This window comes from Tamandua tetradactyla, chromosome X, assembly GCF_023851605.1.
Source record: "Tamandua tetradactyla isolate mTamTet1 chromosome X, mTamTet1.pri, whole genome shotgun sequence".
Lineage (NCBI taxonomy): Eukaryota > Metazoa > Chordata > Mammalia > Pilosa > Myrmecophagidae > Tamandua > Tamandua tetradactyla.
Window position 1 is genome coordinate 154958340 of NC_135353.1, and position 19288 is coordinate 154977627.

A 19288-nucleotide genomic window follows, 5' to 3' on the forward strand; every position below is an offset into this window, starting at 1 on the left:
GGAAAATAAACACATGATAAGATGTTCAACCTCAGATATCATTAGGGTAATGCAAATTATCACCATACCTATTAGAATAGTTAAAATCTGAAAATAGTAAGTGCTGACAAGGTTGTAATGCAACCGAGACTCTCCATTGCTGGTTTTAATGCAAAATGGTACAGCCAGTTGGGAAGACAGTCTGGTGGTTTCTTACAAAGCTAAATATAGGCTTACCATATGATCCAGCAATTGTGCTCCTAGTTATTTACCCAAGTGAGTTGAAAACTTATGTCCACACAAAATTCTGTATATAATTATTGTCGTAGCTTTATTCATAATTACTAAAAACTGGAAACAACCAGATGTCCTTCAAAAGGAGAATAGATAAGCAAACTGTGGTACATCCATACAATGGAATGCTTATTCAGTGATATGAAGAAGTGAGCTACTGATTGATGTGGCAATATGGATAAATCTTAAATGCATTTTACTGAGCAAAATAAGATAAACCCAGGATACCACATATTGTATTCGTATGGCATTCTGGAAAATGCAAAACTATAGGGACCACATCCAGATTAGTGGTTGCCAAGAGTTTGGAAGGGGGAGTTTTTTTTTTACTATAAAGGAGACATTATAGGTTAACTTTAGGGTGAAGGAAGTGGTATGTGTACTGCTAGGATGCCGTATATATACATGACTACATTTGTCAAAACGCCTACAATTGTATGGCATCACTGGTGAATTTTGCCAAACATTCCAAGAAGAGTTAACACCAATCCTGCTTAACCTTCTCCAAAAAAGTGAAGAGAAAGGAATGCTTCCTAATAAATTCTAAGAAGCCAACATTACCTAATACTAAAGCCAGATAAAGATACCACAAGAAAATTGTAGTCCAGTATCTCTTATGAATATACATGCAAAAATCCTTAACAAAATACCAGCAAACCAAGTCTAATAGCACATTAAAATAATTATACACCATAATGAAGTGAGATTTATCCCTGGTATGCAAAGGTGGTTCAACATTAGAAAACTAGGAATAAAAGGGAACTTCCTCAGCATGATAAAGGGCATATATGAGAAACCCACAGCTAAGATCATACTCAGTGGTGAAAGACTGAAAGCTTTCTATCTAAGATCAGAAACAAGACAAGGATGCCTACTGTCATGGTTGTTATTCAGCATTGCACTAGAAGTTCTAGCCTGGGCAATTAGGCAACAAAAAGAAAAAAGGGGGTAAAAGGGTAGTTTGATGGTAGAATTCTCGCCTGCCATGTGGGAGACCTGGGTTTGATTCCCGGCCCATGCACTCCACCCCTGCCCCCCCCCCCCCCCCCCGCATCACCACCACTAAAGCAAAAAAAAAAAATCCAACAAATGTTGCTGTAATAATGGGATAGTCACATGGAAAAAGAATGAAATGTGACCCCCACCATACAGCATACCAAAAAGAAAAGAAGGCTATCTGTATTGGAAAGGAGAAGTTTAAACTTTCACTATTCACAGGTGTTATGATCCTGTATATAGAAAATCATGAAAAATCCAGAACAAAGCTATTAAAGCTAATAACAAATTCAGCAAAGTAACAGGATACGAGATCAACATGCAAGAATCAGTAGTGCTTCTATACACTAGTAATGAACAATCTGAAGAGGTAATCGAGAGAAAATCGATTTCTGATAGCAACAAAAAGAATAAAATATCTAGGAATAAATTTAACCAAGGATGTAAAGGACTTATGCACATGGACAACTACAAAACATTGCTAAAAGAAGTCAAAGAAGACCTAAATAAAAGGAAGAATATTCTGTGTTCATGGTTTGGAAGAATAAATTTTGTTGAGCTGTCAGTTCTATCCCAAATGATTTACAGATTCAACACATTCCCAATCAAAATTCCAACAGCTTTCTTTGCAGAAATGGAAAAGCAAATCATCATTATTGTGGAAAAGTAAGAGACCCCAAATAGCCAAAGCCAACTTGAAAAAGAACAAAGTTGGAGGACTCATATTTCCCAATTTTGAAACTTATTACAAAGCCACAGTAATCAAACCAGCATGGTACTGGCCAAGGACAGACACATAGACCAATAGAATTGAATTGAGAGTTTGGAAATAAACTCTCACATCTATGGCCAATTGATTTTGACAAGGTGCCAAGTCCACTCAGTGGGGAAAGAATAGTTCTCTTCAACATGGTGCTGGAAAAACTGGATCTCCATATACAAAAGATTAAGGTAGACCCCTACTTCACACCATATACAGACATCTACTCAAAGTGGATCAAAGACTTAAGTATAACAACCAAAACTATAAAACTCTTAGAAGGAAACATCTTAAGGACCATCTGTTAGGCAGGGGTTTCTTAGACCTTATGCCAAAAGCATGAACAATAAAAGAAAAAAATAGATAAATGTAACTTCATCAAAATTAAAAACTTTTTTACATCAGAGGACTTTACCATGAAAATAAAAAACAAAACAAAAAAAAGACAACTTATAGAATGGGAGGAATAGTTGGAAACCACATATCTGATAAGTGTGTAATATCCTGAATATATAAAGAACTCCTACAACTCAACACAATACTATCACCAACAACAAAAAATTTTTTTAATGGGCAGAAGACAACACAACAAGCAAACTCACTGCCCTCCCCCTGACTACATGATACATGACTCCTAGGGGTGTGGACCTTCCTGGCAATGTGGGACAGAAATCGTAGAATGAGCTGAGACTCAGCATCAAGGGATTGAGAAAACCTTCTCAACCGACAAGGTGAAGAGAAAAATGAGACAAAATAAAGTGTCAATGGCTGAGAGATTCCAAACTGTCGAGAGGTTATCCTGGAGGTTATTCTTATGCATTAAATAGATACCACCTTGTTAGTCAAGATGTTATGGAGAGCCTGGAGGGAACTGCCTGGAAATGTAGAGCTGTGTTCCAGTAGCTATGTTTCTTGAAGATGATTGTATAATGATATAGCTTTCACAATGTAACTGTGTGATTGTGAAAACCTTGTGTCTGATGCTCCTTTTATCTGCCTTATCAACAGACAAGTAAAACATATGGAATAAAAATAAATAATAGGGGGAACAAATGTTAAAATAAATTTAGGTTGAAATGCTAGTAATCAGTGAAAGGGAGGGGTAAGGGGAATGGTATGTATGAATTTTTTTCTGTTTTCTTTTAATTTCTTTTTCTGAATTAATGCAAATATTCTAAGAAATGATCCTGATGATGAATATGCAGCTATGTGATGATATTGTGAATTACTAATTATATATATAGGATGGAATGATCATAAGTTAAGAATTTTTGTGTTTTTTAATTTAACAATTAATTTTAAAAAATGTAAAAATAAAATGGGCAGAAGACTTGAATAGACATTTCTCCAAAGATGATATACAAATGGCCAAAAAGCACATGAAAAGGTGCTCAACATCATTAGCCATTAGGGAAATGCAAATTAAAACCGCAGTGAGATACCATTGCACGCCCACTAGAACGGCTAATATTAAAAAAAGAACAGAATATAACAAGTGGAGAGGATGTGGAGAAATAGGAACACTTATTCATTGTTGATGAGAATGTAAAATGATGCAGCTACTGTGGGAAACAGTTTTGCAGTTCCTCAGAAAGTTAAGTATAGAGTTATCATATGACTCAGCTATGGGTCATTTCACTTCTTTGAATATACCCCCAAAAATGAAAGCAGGAAACACATCTGCACACCAATGTTCATGTGGCATTATTCACAATTGCCAAAAGATAGACGCAACCCAAGTGTCCATCAACTGATGATTGGATAAACAATATGTGTATATATACATATAATGGAATATTATTTGGCCGTAAAATGGAATGAAGTTCTGATACATGAAATAACATGGATGAACCTTGAAGACATCATGTTGAGTAAAATCAGCCAGACACAAAAGGACAAATATTGTATGTTCTCACTGATATGAAATAATCAGAATGAGCAAATTCATAGAGTCAGAAACTGGAGTACAGATTCTCAGGAGCTGGGAGGGAGTAAAGAATGAGGCATTAATGCTTCATTGGGACAGAATTTTTGTTTGGGATGATGGAAAAGTTTTGGTAATGGAAGTCGGTGATGGTAGCACAGCGCTGTGAATGTAATTGACTCTACTGGATTATATATTTGAATGTGGCTAAAAAGGGAAGTTTTATGTAGTTTGTATGCTTGTAGAATTAAAAATTTAAAAATAACACATTGGAATATACAGCACAAATAGAGAACCCTATTGCAAACTGTGGATTATAGTTAATAATACAATTATAATAATATCATTTTATCAGTTATTACAAAGGTACCACCATATGCAAAGTGTTAATAGGGAAAACTGTGTGTGTGTGTGTGAATTAATGGGAACTCTGTTTTCTGCATGATATTTCTGAAAAAACCTACAACGTCTCTAATACCAAACATTTTAAAAAAGTGAATCAGCTGGGGAAAAAACCCCAAACCCATGCAACTGTATATCACAGAGTAAACTTGCATTTAATATGCAAACTAAAATCCAAGCAAAGAATCATCAAACAAAGTGGGTGCAGGGGACCAGGATAGACTGCGTAATGTGACAAATGAATCTAATAGTATTGCATATTTTCCTTCCTACCTCTTTGGTGTGGTAATGTCTTACATATGTGTATTAGTTAGCATTCTCTAGAGAAACAGAATCAACAGGAAACACTTGCAAATATAAAATTTATAAAAGTGTCTCGTGTAACCATGGGAATGCAGAGTCCAAAATCCACAGGGCAGGCTGTGAAGCTGACGATTCCGATGGGGGGTCTGGACAAACTCTACAAGAGAGGCTCGCTGGCCGAAGTAGGAAGAGGGCCTGACTCTTCTAGATCCTCCTTAAAAGGCTTCTAGTGATTAGATTAAGCATCATTCATTGCAAAAGAGAGTCCCCTTGGCTGATTACAAATGGAATCAGTTGTGGATGCAGCTGACATGATCATGATTTAATTCTATGAAATGTCCTCATTGCAACAGACAGACCAGCACTTGCCCAACCAGACAAACAGGTACCACCACTTGCCCAAGTTGGCACATGAACCTGACCATGACAATATGTAATACCACTTTTTGTGATAACAGAGTTTACATTCTAACATAGGAAAAGATAATCATAGATAATGATCCATGTAGGATAGAGAGTGACCTGTGGAGTGTGTGGGCCATTTCAGCTGGAGTCAGCAGGGAAGTCCTCTTAAGTAAGGTGAAATTGCAATTTACCCCTAAATGATGCAGACGCTTGTGCCATACTAAGAGTGATGCAGGCAAAAACAGGAAGTGCAATGGCCCTGAGGCATGAACAAGCTTAGATGTGCTCAATAATGTTAGTGATTTGGGAAAGTAAAAGCCCCGTGGGTGCAACCTTTGCAGCACTGTCACTTCCTGGTTAACCTAGGAAAAAAGTAGAGGGTTAGTTCTTTGCTCACACTTTTTTTTCTCTTTAAACATATTTAGGAATTGCTTCCTAGCTCCCATTTTGGGGGGCAAGGAGAGTCTATCACACACTGGCACAGAGTGAAAAGGAATGTAAATTTGCTGTTGTGAGTCAATGCCTCCTCTTTTATCCAGTAACATATATTGCTTCTCTTTGTAATCAGATTCTCAGCTATTCTATTCCTTCCCCATCCTGCTGGTGAATAGTCCTATATTACAGATGGGAAAATTGAAGCCTAGCGAGATTCCATGACTTGATGGAGATCACAGATCTATTCAGGGTCAACCATGATATTTAAACCTCAGCAGTCTGACTTTCCACAGTTGTGCTGTAAGAACTGACTGGAATATGGATATTTTAAAAAAGTGGAGCCTCTGATGAAAAAAAGAAAGTGAATATAGTTGTAGAATTCTTATGTCAACTCAGCTTATGTTAAAGTGTTGGCTGGTGAGACTACCTAGGGAAATGGATTTAATAAATACATTTGAACATGTTCATTTGTCACTGGTGCTTAAAAATAGATGAAAATGGGTAAATGGTTTCAACATCCCAGTTCCCTCAGCTGTATGTTACTGTGCATCTTACTATATAGTATTAATACAGGGATGGCAGTGTAGTCTGGCAGTCCCCTACCCAGAACATTTTAGAAATCAATATTTATGATCTTGATCACTGTTACATAATTGATACCAGTCTAGTATGTTGTAGTCAACATTTTATCACCTGCTCCAGTGCTTTTTGTATTTTTTTCTATAATAATGCTTATTCTTTGAATAAATGTTGTAATATAAGCCATATTAAGTACATGACTGGAGAGGAAGATCATTACAGTGGGTGAAGAGGATGATTATATCCATTGTTCTTTGTTTTTCATCATTAGGGGAAGGGGAAACTTTTCCATGAGTTCCTTTCTTGGCACACTAAGAGGTTGCTGATGTTCAGTAATTATATATTCTTCACTGGAAATACAGTCTGGGTAGAGTGTTTTCCACCTGTAGTAATAAGTAGGCACCTACTTTGTGCATAGTCCTATTATCTGTGCCATTCATGATACTCCATGCCAGGCGAAAAAACAGCAGGCTTTTTATATAGTGCTTCGCATGGCCCGGAGAAGTTGAGTAACTTGCCCAGGGGAGCACAATAAGTACCAGTGCTGGCTTTGAGCCTGTGGGTTGTTTAACTGAAGACCATGCTCTTTAACTCCTCGTTATACTGTATTGCAGCACTGTCTAGGTGGCCTTGGCTATGAACAAACCAAATCTGAATTTTAGCATGAGGGGTACCCAAATCTGTCACATTCTGATAACCTGCTGAAATCTTGGCTGAGCTTGGTGATAGGATATTGTGGAATTATTATTATTTTTTAATATACAGCCACATTTAAATTAAAACCACAACCTCCTCTCAGTGCTGTGTGATGTTTTGTGAAGCAGGGAAAATAAGCATATGAACTTTTAAAAAGTTTCTTGAAGTATACTGATTTTTAAGAATGGATACAATTCATAGTTCTCATTAGTTCCAAGAATTATTTATTTTGGCATGCTTTGGTTCCATAAAAATCTCTTCAGTACTAAAAGATTTTGCTGCTTTGATTCTGTAGGGGTCTGATGTGGCTGGTAGCTTTAAACATGTGCACTAGTGCAAGTGTTGATGCTGCCAGCACAAATGGAAAAATGAACTGCTTTAATTTGAAAAACAGGCTGTGTCTAGTCTTTGAATCCTTTCACATTTCATCTGACTACCTGTATTTTCTTTTTGGAGGGGAAGGGAGGAGGAAGGAGCAAACCTTCACCCTGTAGTTAATCATTAAGATCATGACAAATTTTGGAATGTGAATTTTGATGGTGACCTGCCCCTGTTTCTCCTTCCAGTTTTGAAGAAGAAATAGAAAAACTTAAATTCTGAAGCCAGATGACAGTGTAGACCAGGCTTCTGAAACTCTAATGTGCAATGTGGATCCCTGGGGATCTAGTTAAAATGCAGATTCTGATTGAATAGATCTGGGGTGGAGGCTGGTGGGTATGGGGAGGCTGAGATTCTGCAGGTCTGAGAAGCTCCAGGTGATGATACTTTTCATAACAGGGGTGAAACTGACACTTTTAGACACAGTCATCTGTCTTATGGCCATGTTGATCACCCCTCAATCTCCTGGGGAAGTTTAAACAATGTAGATTCCTGGACCCACACCAGATCTATTGAATTAAGAATTTTTTGTGGTGAGGCTGGACATGTATTTGAAAAAAAGCTAGTGAGGTAGATTTGATGATAAATTTACTAGGTGTTGGTTTGTTGTTGTTGGGTTTTTTTTTGATGGGGGGAGGGTGGTGGTGGTCATGATAGCTTTGAAAACGTCACTGTAGAAATCAGATTGAGATGTTAAAAGACAAACTTTCTGACATTCTAAGAGCTTCCTGTTGACTCAAACTACTTGAGAAGTCTTAACAGCCATCTACCGTGGATGGGAATTGATGGGTTCCTTATAGTTGTGTCCAGGCTGGCTTAACTCAGAGAGCTTGGAGAAAAAAAATCAAGTACTTAATGATTAGCGGCTGACCTGCTTAGCATTAGATAATGTCTGTGCAGGAGTACATCCAAGGAAGCTGGGACCCAAATATGGAAAAGAGGAGTCAGGATTATGAGATAGGAGTTGAGATTACCATTGCAAATATTTAAAGTGTTATTTCAGCGCTTTCCTTGGACTCCTGGGTTTGGGGTTTCATTTCTGCTGGTGTTTGGAGATCCCGAACAAGCTAGGAAGGAGGGCTTAAAGCTGTCTTTGTTGCAATAAAGTACATATTCCACTGTGGGGTTTTTTGGGAGGTCTGTGATTGTGCCTTCCATGGTATGACTTTTTTTTTCTGATAATTGACATTCCTGGGCAACTGGCTTTTTACCATTTCTTAAATTTCACTATATCACCCCCAAGCCCCCCAGGTCAAGCGGGAAGAGAGGATGCCAGGTGGAGACTGATCTTCCTAGCTTTTCCATGTTCTTTAATCTGTTTTGTCCCTCTTAAATTACAGTCTTTCAAAGCAAGTGTTTCCCATTCTTACTGCATATGTGGCTTTTTATTCCCCCAGCTCCTTACCTTGTCTAGAGATTAAAAACATAAGCAAAATCTCATAATAAAAAAAAACTGGGTTTTCTGCTGCTTCTTTTTTTTAAGCTTATACAGTGAGAGACACATTGTACATTATCACCATTTACTTCTGCATCAGCCAGGGTTCGAGCAGAGAAGCAGAAGCACTAAGAATGATCAAGTCAGGATCTCTTACATGTTGTATAATGCTTATATGTTGTGGATGCTGGTGGAGTAGGCTGTGTAGGCTACTGCCTCGGTGTGTGGCTGTAGTGAGGTGGAGTGCAGGGAGAGCAGAACAAATTGGATCCCACAAGGACACTCTTGCATCTCTAGCCTCCTTGACACAAGCGACTTTCTGGAAAAGCTGGTGCCCTTCACCAGAGAGAGAGGGAAGATCAGATCAGTTGAGTGAGTATCTGTTGGATGTTCACTATGCCTTGAGTGCTGTTCTAGGTCCTGGGGTGTGACTGGGTAGGAGACACACACCCAGAAACATAGTTTTCCAATGCATTGGGGTACATGTAGTGGAAGAATCATGCCCAGTATACTTGGGGGGTGGGGGGAAAAGGGGCACAAAGGAAGGGGACCTAGTGAGTCTGGGGGAGGATATGAAGGAATTAGACCAGATGAAGAGGGTGAGCAAGGGCACCCAGGAAGAGGGTGCAGCATGGGCAGAGGCCTGGAGGTGGGAAAAACAGCTTGATGAGTGTCTTGAAGTTACCCTTGTTGGTGAGCAAAATGGGAAGTGGGGAAAGTGAGGCTGGGTAGGTGACTAGGATCCTGCCTGCCCTTGTAAGGAACTTGGGCTCTAGAGGTAATTGGGAACCATTTAAGGAAGGATTTTGAGCAGGGGCGTGCCGTGGTCAGACGTGGATGGAGACCTACCCGGAATGAGCAACTGTCCCCACTAGCTTTTTTTTCTTTTCTTTTTTTTTTTTAAACAATTCTATTAAGATATAATGTACAGCCTATGAAATTCACCTGTTTTAAATTTATAATTCACTGGTTTTTAGCATATTTACTGAGTTTGCAGCCATCATCACAATCTACTTTTAGAACATTTCCATTGGTTGCCATTTGCAGTCACTTACCATTCCCACGCCCAGCTCCTAGGCAACCACTCATCTTTTCTTTAACATTTCTACTTTTTCTTTAACAGTAAAGACATGTTTTCTGTGAATGTATTAGTTACTTTAAGGAGTCTCCAACAAATTACAAACTCTTGCTCTTGGTTATCCAGCTATGTTTTAGCCCATTCTTTTTTTTTTAAACAAAACAGAGCAGATTTTGTTTATTCTCACGTATTTCACTTTCTTTAAAATGTTTTTTGTTTTTTAATTTTTTTATTTTTAAATTTTTAAAAAAATATGACAAGAAACACATTCTTAACATATGTTCATTCCGTTTTACATATATAATCAGTAATTTACAATATCATTACATAGTTGCGTATTCATCATCATGATAATTTCTTAGAACATTTGCATTAATTCAGAAAAAGAAAAAGACAACAGAAAAAAATTCATACATATCATACCCCTTACCCCTCCCTTTCATTGATCACTAGCATTTCAATCTAAGTTTATTTTAACGTTTGTTCCCCCTATTATTTATTTTTATTCCATATGTTTTACTCATCTGTTGATAAGGTAGATAAAAGGAGCATCAGACACAAGGTTTTCACAATCACACAGTCACATTGTGAAAGCTATATCATTATTCAGTCATTATCAAGAAATATGGCCACTGGAACACAGCTCTACATTTTCAGGCAGTTCCCTCCAGCCTCTCCATTACGTCTTGACTAACAAGGTGATATCTATTTAATGTGTAAGAATAACCTCCAGGATAACCTCTTGACTCTGTTTGAAATCTCTCAGCCATTGACACTTTATTTTTGTCTCATTTCTGTCTTCCCCCTTTTGGTCGAGAAAGTCTTCTCAATCCCTTGATGCTGAGTCTCAGCTCATTCCAGGATCTTTGTCCCACGTTGCCAGCAAGGTCCATACCCCTGGGAGTCGTGTCCCATGTGGATGGGGAAGGCAGTGAGTTTGCTTGTTGCGTTGACTTTTTAGTCCATTCTTAATAGCATGCTTTAGGTTGCAAGTAACTGAAATCCATCTGGGACTGGCTTAAACATGGATGTTTGTGAGCTCATACTTAGGAGTCTAGAGGTAGGGTGGATCCCAGGGACTGTGTGATCAGCTGCTCAATATATCAGAGAACTTCTTTCTCCTTCTGGTAGTTATTCTGGCAGTAGCTTCTTCTGAGTATTGGTTTCCCTGTGGGTCCAAGTGGTTGTAGACGGCATCCATTGTCCTTTGGGGCTCTTGGCTTCCTTGTTCACCACCTGTTTGTAGAAGTCCTTCCCTGCGGTCTGATTGGGTGAGATTTGTTCCCTTTTCCCATCCCAGAACCAGTGATTGGCTTAGAATTAATTAGGCAATCCCTCTGGAGCTGGAAATGGGCTCTGGGGAGTGGGGGTGGAGGGTAGGACTGCGATCAGTAGTGGGCTCTGCTAGGAAGGAGAAAGGTTGATGACTCTGCTCTGCTGGATGGGCAGCTAACGGTGCTCATTGAGGGTTATTGACCAACCAGACTGAATTGCCCGGCCCTCATTTTCCTTCATTTGGCAGCCTTCTTTATATTAAACACAGGCAAGTGGTTCTTGGACTTTGAACTTATCTGCGGACAGGTAGACCTGATCCTACCTAATCCTGCCTGGGTGGTGAGTGGATGTGATCTGCGATCCCGGCAGGCTTGTATATGTTGAGCCATATTGAAATGGACCCTAGCTTTAAGTCTCTGGCGAAATCTCATTAATTCAGATTTCACTAGCTCAGAGTTTCTCATAATTTGGTTGGCAAGTGCACTGAAGTTTACCTCTGGACAATTTAATAGTGTGGGCAATATTGTGGATAGTGGTAAAAATACATACAGGAAGTAAATTATTTCTTAAATCACATTAGATAAACCTGTTTGCTTTAGGATAGAGATCTTTAAATATGTGACTAGCAATAAATAATAGAAAACTGTTCCTGTCTAGCTACTGCATTAGCCCCTTGAAATCCCTCCTTGGGAAAAAATAAAATCCTGTCCTGACTATGTCAGTATTTGAGTTACTAGATGAACTTGAAATTAACAAAAATTGACTTTTTTACAAAGTATAATTTGTGCTTCACTAAGCCAAGTAGATATTCTTGGACTTTATTAAATTTTGCTTTCTTTCTATGTCAAAAAAATAAAGATAGGTCTTTGCTTTGCAAAGTAATTAATTTGATCATGAGCTGTATTTTAGAGTCTATTTTGGGGTAAGGTTTGTCCACATGTAAGTAATGAGCTTTTGCTGGTGCAGCTCTTAATGGTGAGAACGGATGTTGAAGAAAGCAAACACCATATGCCCTTTGTTTCCCGTGCATGTCCCCTTCTGGAGGCCTGGGTGGAGTGTTTCAGCTGTCTCATATAATCTCCATTTTGCTGTTACTGCAGACTCTGTGGTTCTCCAACTCTCTTCTCTCTGATGTTAATTATAACTTCTTCCTAATTGTGTGCTTTTTCTCCTCTTCAGTCATAAAAGTTCCATACTCTGAAGTACCAGAGATTAGATTAATTTTTAAAAAATGAGTTTCACTTTATTTGTGGCAGAAATAAGTGCAGAGAATTAAAAAAAAATAGTGTGAATGTGTAGTGGGAGGGGCAGGCGGGTTGGGTACGGTACAGGATGCTTAGAATAATTCTGCTGCCAAGTGAATCAGAGAGACTTGCAGTTCTCGGAGAGCACGGAGCTCACTCTTGCCCAGAGTTCAGACACAGCCCTCCTGAAATCGCCATTTCATACTCTACAGAATGGAGCTTTCATCAGCCAAAGCCCAGAGTGCTGCAGACTTGCCTGAGATTGTAAGTAGGCCATGCATATGTTTTGATTGTTATTATAGCTGAATCTTTTGTAGCCTGTCGAGAGACTACTTCATAGGCTAGGAGGGTGGCATTCTGGGGAATTTGGTTCTGGCCCAGTTCTTTCGAGATGGTGAGCAACCCTGTTTTCCACTCTGGCTTGAATCTGAGTTTTCTTATTTCTGGCGGAAGGGAATTTCTTTCCCCAGGCCCTCCTGCATGACAGAAGTGACTTCTTTCGGCTAAGCCCCTTTTGTAGCAGCACTTATAAAGATTTTGAACAGCACTGTCATCTGGTTTGATGGGTCTTTTCTTCTGATGCCTATCAAGAGCTGGATGAGTTTTCTCTATGGGACGTTGTACACAGACAGCCTCATCCAACCCTTATCCCCCTTGCCCCCTGCATCCATTCTAGCAGCAAAGTGTTCGTATCATGGGTTTGGAGCAGGTATGTTTCTGAGGCAGCTGGCAGATTTGGGAGTCTGGGATGAGGCCATGTGTAGAGTCCAGTTTTCCTGTGGAAATGAAGGAATATAGAAGGAGGGAGGAAGGAGATGGGAGGTAAGGATAGAAAGTCAGCTTGGGTCTATTCAAGAACAGTTGTCAGTTGATACATGCCAACCGAGGTAGTGGATGAGGGAGAGCCAGGCCCACTGAGGCTCAAATCCTCACTCAGCTAACTGTGTAGCCTGGGCCATTAAAAAAAAAATCTCTTTCAGTTTTAGTCTTCTCATGTGAAAATCAAGATCATAACGCTTCACAGGATTGTTGGATCATTTGAAATAATAAATATAAAAGCACCTGGTGCTTAGTAGTGCCATCCTCACTCTCTTCTCCTTCCTCATTGGCCCATTCTATCGTAAATGCAAGCACTGTGCTGGGCTCTGTGAAATGCCACCAGTGTTGCTTGTTTCAAGGTAGCCTTTGTGGCTGTCGAGTTCTCTTGCTTGGTGTCATGGGTTAGATCTGGGGGTCAGCCAGTTGGCCTTGTTCAAGTCTATAGCCCCAGATTGCCTTTTTGCTCATGACCAGGTGACCCCACTCCAACCTAAGGACGTCCCAGGGAGAAGGTATGAATGGGTCATGCTTATATCTCACAGAGACATTTGGGTTAAAGATGGTGGAGACTGTGACCCAGGTTAGAAGACTGTATTTGGGTCCTCAAAGAGCAATAATTCAGAAGAGCCATTTCCTATTCAGCTTTGGGTTTCCAAGTTATAAATGCCTATATTTAGCAGGTGTCAGGCAGAAGAAAATGAACAATAAACCTTGATGAAAACTACTCAGCAGTTTATCTATCTGTGATTCAAAGACACACGTAAGGCCCTGACTGTCATGGTGACTTGCCAACAGGTTCGATCAACCTCTTTATGGACCACCATACATATCAATCAATTCCCAGTTGTCTTTTGGCTGTGGTATATGTGTGTGTTTGTTTAGGGAACTTTCTAGAGTCTGTCTTGTTAATTAACTTGACTACCATGCTTTATATTTGCTAACTGAGGCAGTTGCTAACAGTAACATTCTCTGGCTAGTCACAAATTATCCCACTCCCTTTCCCCACTGAACTCCTTATATTTCACCTCATATTTAGGCTGAAATTGTTTGCCTCTAGCTGGCCACACTCCTCAATGAAAGCATGTTATCAGTGAGTGCTAATGTGGTGCTTATTTTGGAGACATAATATCATCTGTACACTTTCTTTTGTGTGCAGTGATTCAAGAGTAACTTTTATCTGCATCAGTGTCAAAATAATGTATCACAGTGTACTACCCTTTCATGGCTCTCTGTTGCCCTTCAGTGAAATCCACTGTGTGGCTTCCCGCCTGGCTGCTACCCTCTGACTTATCACACGGGAGTCCTTTCCTATCTCTGGCCTAGGCACTGGCACTTCCCCCTGCCAAGAATGCTCTTTCCTTGCTCTTTGCTTGGCTGGCTCCTTCTCTCCTTTTGGTTGTCCACTTGTTTTCAGCTCCAAGAAGCCATCCTGGGCCATTTTATCTAAAGGGATTTCCTCCATCTCAAGTTTCCTCTCTCCCTTCCTGTCATGGCACCATAGTTCTTATGGGGTGTCTATAACAACCTGCAAATATTTTGTTGATTTGCTTGGCACTTGCTGTCTCCCCCTCTAGAATTTCAGCTCCCTTCTGGCAAGGGCTTTTTCTGGCTAATTCCCACTATACCCCCAGTCCCTAACTTGAGTCCTACATCTAGTAAATGCTCAGTAAGTATTTGTTGAGTGAATGAATGCGTTGGATAAATAATGTAATCAGTTACTTTTAAGTAGTTTTGTAGCTGCATGCTAATAAAGTCAGTTACATCCTTTCTTTGCTGGCACTTTTGGACCATTCCAGACCCCAGGGTGTTTCCCTCTCCTGGCAAGCCTGTGGCTGGTATCCAGAGTAACCTTCCAAATGTCTTAAACATCATTTTTATCCTCAAAATGGAGATCACCTGTCTTCAAAGCTATTTGCTTAAACCAAACACTTTATTTCTTTACCTTCCTCCCCTTCTGCGTTTCTCTGCCTCCTGCCAAGAGTAATGGGAAAACTCTCTTGTCTTGGAAGGTGGTTTCCCCTCTGGTCAGAAGCCAAAGCACAGTGATTTATCACCAAGTGTGCCAGGGCATTAGCCTTTCCCTGCTCCACTGTTCTCAGTGTTAGCAATTGGTTTTTCTAGGGGCTTCAGTGGGGTCATATGATGGGGGCTAAGCCTTGGGACTGCCCCGCTTTATGCATTTCCTTAAACTTCCTTCTCAGAGGTAGAGAACCTAGCATAGGCTACCATGGAAATGGTGGTGGGAATGACACAGCAACTGAGCTGTGCTTTGTGGTAGACTGTTTGCTGACTGTTTGCCAGCTTTTTGAAACCTTACACCAACTCCAGGAAGTAGATAATAATACTCACTTTTGAGAGAGGGGTAAATGGAGGCTCAGAGAGATTAGGTGACTTTCTTCTAGGCATATAAATTGTAAGAGGCCAGGATCAGAATCCAGTCTGTCTCCCAAATGTGTGTATTTTTTGTGGTGTACCCAGTGTTTGTAAGCTTTTGGGACAGTATCCTGCATTACCAATCACACACACACACACACACACACACACAAGATCTGGCAACCCAGTATAAATTGTATACAACCAGTATATACAATCCAGTATAGTTGCCTTCACTGAACACATAGTGCATCACACACTGCACTCTTATAGCCCTGCTCCTACTTAAAAAAAATGCTGATCGGGACCTTCTAGCTTGATTACATGGCCCACTAATTGTGGCAACACACAGTTTCATAACAGTTTGAAAACCACTAGTGTAGGTGAGATGTAAAATATGCTTGCTTTATGTAGAGGTTTATACGATGTAAGTTACTTTATACAATTCTTACCAAAATACAGCATACATATATAAAATACACATCAGAGTATAGCTTGTTGAATTTTCACAAACTGAACACATCCTTGTAACCAGTATCAGAACAAAACCCACACCATTGATTAAACTTCTTTTACTCAAAAAAGGGGAATGGGCGACAATAGAAACTGACATTCCTTTAACTTGTTCTTAAGTGTGTACATACAGCTTACTTGATGGGATTTCTCCATTTAGAGGTCTGTATTTTGGGGCCTGACTAGTATTGTAGTTCTAACAACTGCCTAAGGCGTGGAGCATATTTTCTACAAAGGCCTTCAGAAACTGGCCTGAATGAGGATGTGCCTGGTAAAATATGAACGAGCAGGGGGAGGAAAGGGTGAGGCCTAGCAGTTGAGAATGGAAACGTTTTGAGTGCGAGAATTTACAGAGATACTAATCGAGACCATTTTACTGGAATGGATGAGGAAGGAGGGGAGGGGACTTGTGATTAAAGAGTCCCAAGCCCCTGGAAGTTAATGAACTCTTATGTAAAATAAGGAATATCCTCTTCTCACGGTCAGTATGGAATTTTTTAGAAAATTGTTTTAGCATACTGAATTGAACTCCTTATTTCTTGGCCGCAAATACAGGTGAATTGCAATACAATAACAAGCTAGAACAACTTTACTTTCATAATGTGTGTGTTCTGTCAGGCTGTCTTGGTGAACAAACTGTACATAATTACTTGTAACAGGTTGTGTGTAGAGATTAAAGGAGCTAATGCTTTGACGTGATTTTAAATGTTAAGTTCTAAGTTATTAAATTTAATTAATTCATGCCCTTTTCAGATTCATTTTTAGCTAACTTCTAGGTAAAATGAAATAGATTTCCTGAATCAGGGATTTTGAAATAATAAATCCTTTTACCCTTGCTGATTAGATAAGCTCTTATTCATTGTTCATTTTTTGTAAAGGCGACTAGGAAGGAGACATTTACCTGCAACCCATTTGGTATGCATTTCCTGGGCATTCTTGACCCATATTGCTGACTTGTGGACTTGTGTTGAATTCTGCATGTATGTGATTGAGTGTGTAGGAAAAGGTCTTGGAAATTTAACAAACTCACTGTGGTATAAGAGGAGAAACTCTAGGGTGGACAAGGAGTGGGTGTACCTGACTTACTGCTGCTTCCTCAACACCCAGCATCCTGCCTGGGCACTGAGTACTGGCTCAGAATGAATGGAAGGATAAAGGAAAAAAAATTATAGCTAGCATTTAATGAATGTATCCTGTGTGATTTGCCTCTTTGATCTGATTTAATGATCACAAGAAGCCTGTGAAGCAAGTACTGTTGTTATCCTTATCTTTAGAGTGACCCTTATGTCTCATTCACTGTGGGACAGTTCTGGTTTATGCCTGTTGTGCTAGCATTAACATTGCTAGCACCTCCTTTCACTCTCAAATGTCCCAGTTCAGATGATAAGTTATTTCACTCTCATATGTCCTTTTGAGATAAAGATGTGGAAACTGAAATACGAAGAAGCCTACCACTACCCATAGTCACCCAGATAATAAGAGGTAGAGCTAAGATTCTTTCTTAGGATTCTGACTCCAGATCTTGTAATTTAACCACTAAGTTCTGCTGCATCACGACTTAGACTAATGGCTATGTAGAAAAACAAAAACAAAAGCAAAAAAAAGCCCTCTTGATAATTTTCAGTCTCAGTATTTACTAAAAAGTACCACAGAGTTGGAACCTGAAGTGGGTGAAATGATTCAGGGCAGTAGGAGTGTGCTAGGTAAAAACCTGGTGAAACTCTCAATGTGTTTTCATTGGTAAGCACTTAGAGTTCACAAAACTCTTTCTCCTACATTATTGTGTTTAAGCTTCTTGTGCACTCCGAGTTGGGTGGCAGTATACCCATTTTACAGTGGGGAATGAAAGATCAGTGGGATGACATGGCCATCTGTCTGAGGTTTTACAGGTAGAAGAGGCAGATCCAGGCCTCAGCACACATATTCTGCTTCTATCGTGAGTGTATTTTCCACTATAGCAGAGGTGCCTCTCAGCTAAACCATGTTTAAAGCTACTGTCCTGTTTGAGGGTGCTTTCATAGAGATTAAGGAGTTAACTAAGATTCATTAGCCTAACACAGGGTTTCTCAACTTAGGCACTATTGACATTTTGGACCAGATAAGTCTGTTGAAAGGGGCTGTCCCCTGCATTGTAGGATGCTTCTGATCATCCCTGGCCTCTGCCCACTAGATTGTCAAAAGTCTCTTTGGGGGCACAATTGCCCTGGTTAAGAAGTTGTGGCTTGACATAATAGCCATATTTAAAGAGAGAAAGAGTCAACCTTGGAGATGTTAGACCTGCCATCTTCCCTTCTCTCTAACTTCTAAAGCATCAGAAAAATCATCAAAAAGGCCAACAAAGGGATGGAAAAGAGAACAAGCAACATGTTTCATGTTTAATCCCCTTCTGTGAAAGAGTGTTGGGTCTGCTAAGGAAGGATAAGGCTTTTTTTTTTTTTAAAGTTGAAACCTACATAATTAAAATGTTTTTATAATAAACTTAGAGTACAGATCAGCTGAAATAAATATACATATGCAAAATTTCCTGTAATGCTGCTACCCAAAATTAACCACAGTTCACATTTTGCTTTATCTTTCTTCTAACCTCTTTTCCAGTGTGTTCACATTTTGCTTATCTTTCTTCTAACCTTTTTTTCCAATACATTTTCCAAATAGGGTCATGCCATAAATGGTGTTATAATCAGCTTTTTAGCTTAAATGTGCCAAAATGTATTTCCATAGCTATGATATGGTGCTACAGTATTTGTAATGGCTACATTTTGTATATAGTATGGCTATACTATAATTTATTCAGTCAGTCTCCTTTTGGGACATTTAGTTTGAAACAAATTTTGTTTTTGCTGTTACATGCCAAACTATGATGAGTGTCTCTCTGTGTGTGTGTACATAAGCCCTTCACCACTTACTGTTTTTCCTTATAGGAATTACAATCATTATAACATTTAGCATCAATTGAACAAATTAATGTTCTAGATTATATGTTGATTATGTTACATACCTTTGCCCCTTAAAATTATGGAAAAAATATCGATAAATTATGCACTAGCCTTGCAGAATGGGATGTGGAAAAAACACCTAGGTTTCATCCCTTGTTCACAAAGACTACTCCTAACTTTATTGGGCTACTTCCTGGGGAGAAATTTCAGCCAGATGAAGACCACTGAATCTTTCCCTTAAAATTTTCTGCAATGCTGAGAGAAATTTAGGACTATATTCTCATGAATTCTTATTGTACATGGATTTTTCTTACACAGTTTTAAAATTCTCAAACTGTATTTTCATAAAAAATTTCAGGAAGTGCAGAAGAACATGTATAAAGTTCCTTCCCACCCTACTGTTTTCTTCATTCTCTAGAAATTTTCTGTGCATATACCAAGCATTAAGAATATAAAAACAAACT

The 19288-nt window shown here is 39.3% G+C and overlaps 1 protein-coding gene across 4 annotated transcripts in view; it reads left to right on the forward strand.

The window, feature by feature from the left end:
* The window catches only part of SH3KBP1 (SH3 domain containing kinase binding protein 1), a 404653-nt gene that overhangs the window by 88559 nt on the left and 296806 nt on the right, over positions 1-19288 (forward strand). Inside the window, exon 1 of one of the 4 annotated variants that reach the window (XM_077145713.1) lies at positions 12268-12447. The exons of the other annotated variants lie outside the window; for them this stretch is intronic. Within the exon in view, the coding sequence (XP_077001828.1) occupies positions 12397-12447 (51 nt within the window). The 5' untranslated portion in view covers positions 12268-12396. Of the gene's footprint in view, positions 1-12267; positions 12448-19288 lie in introns of those variants that run through there. 4 annotated transcript variants of the gene reach the window in all.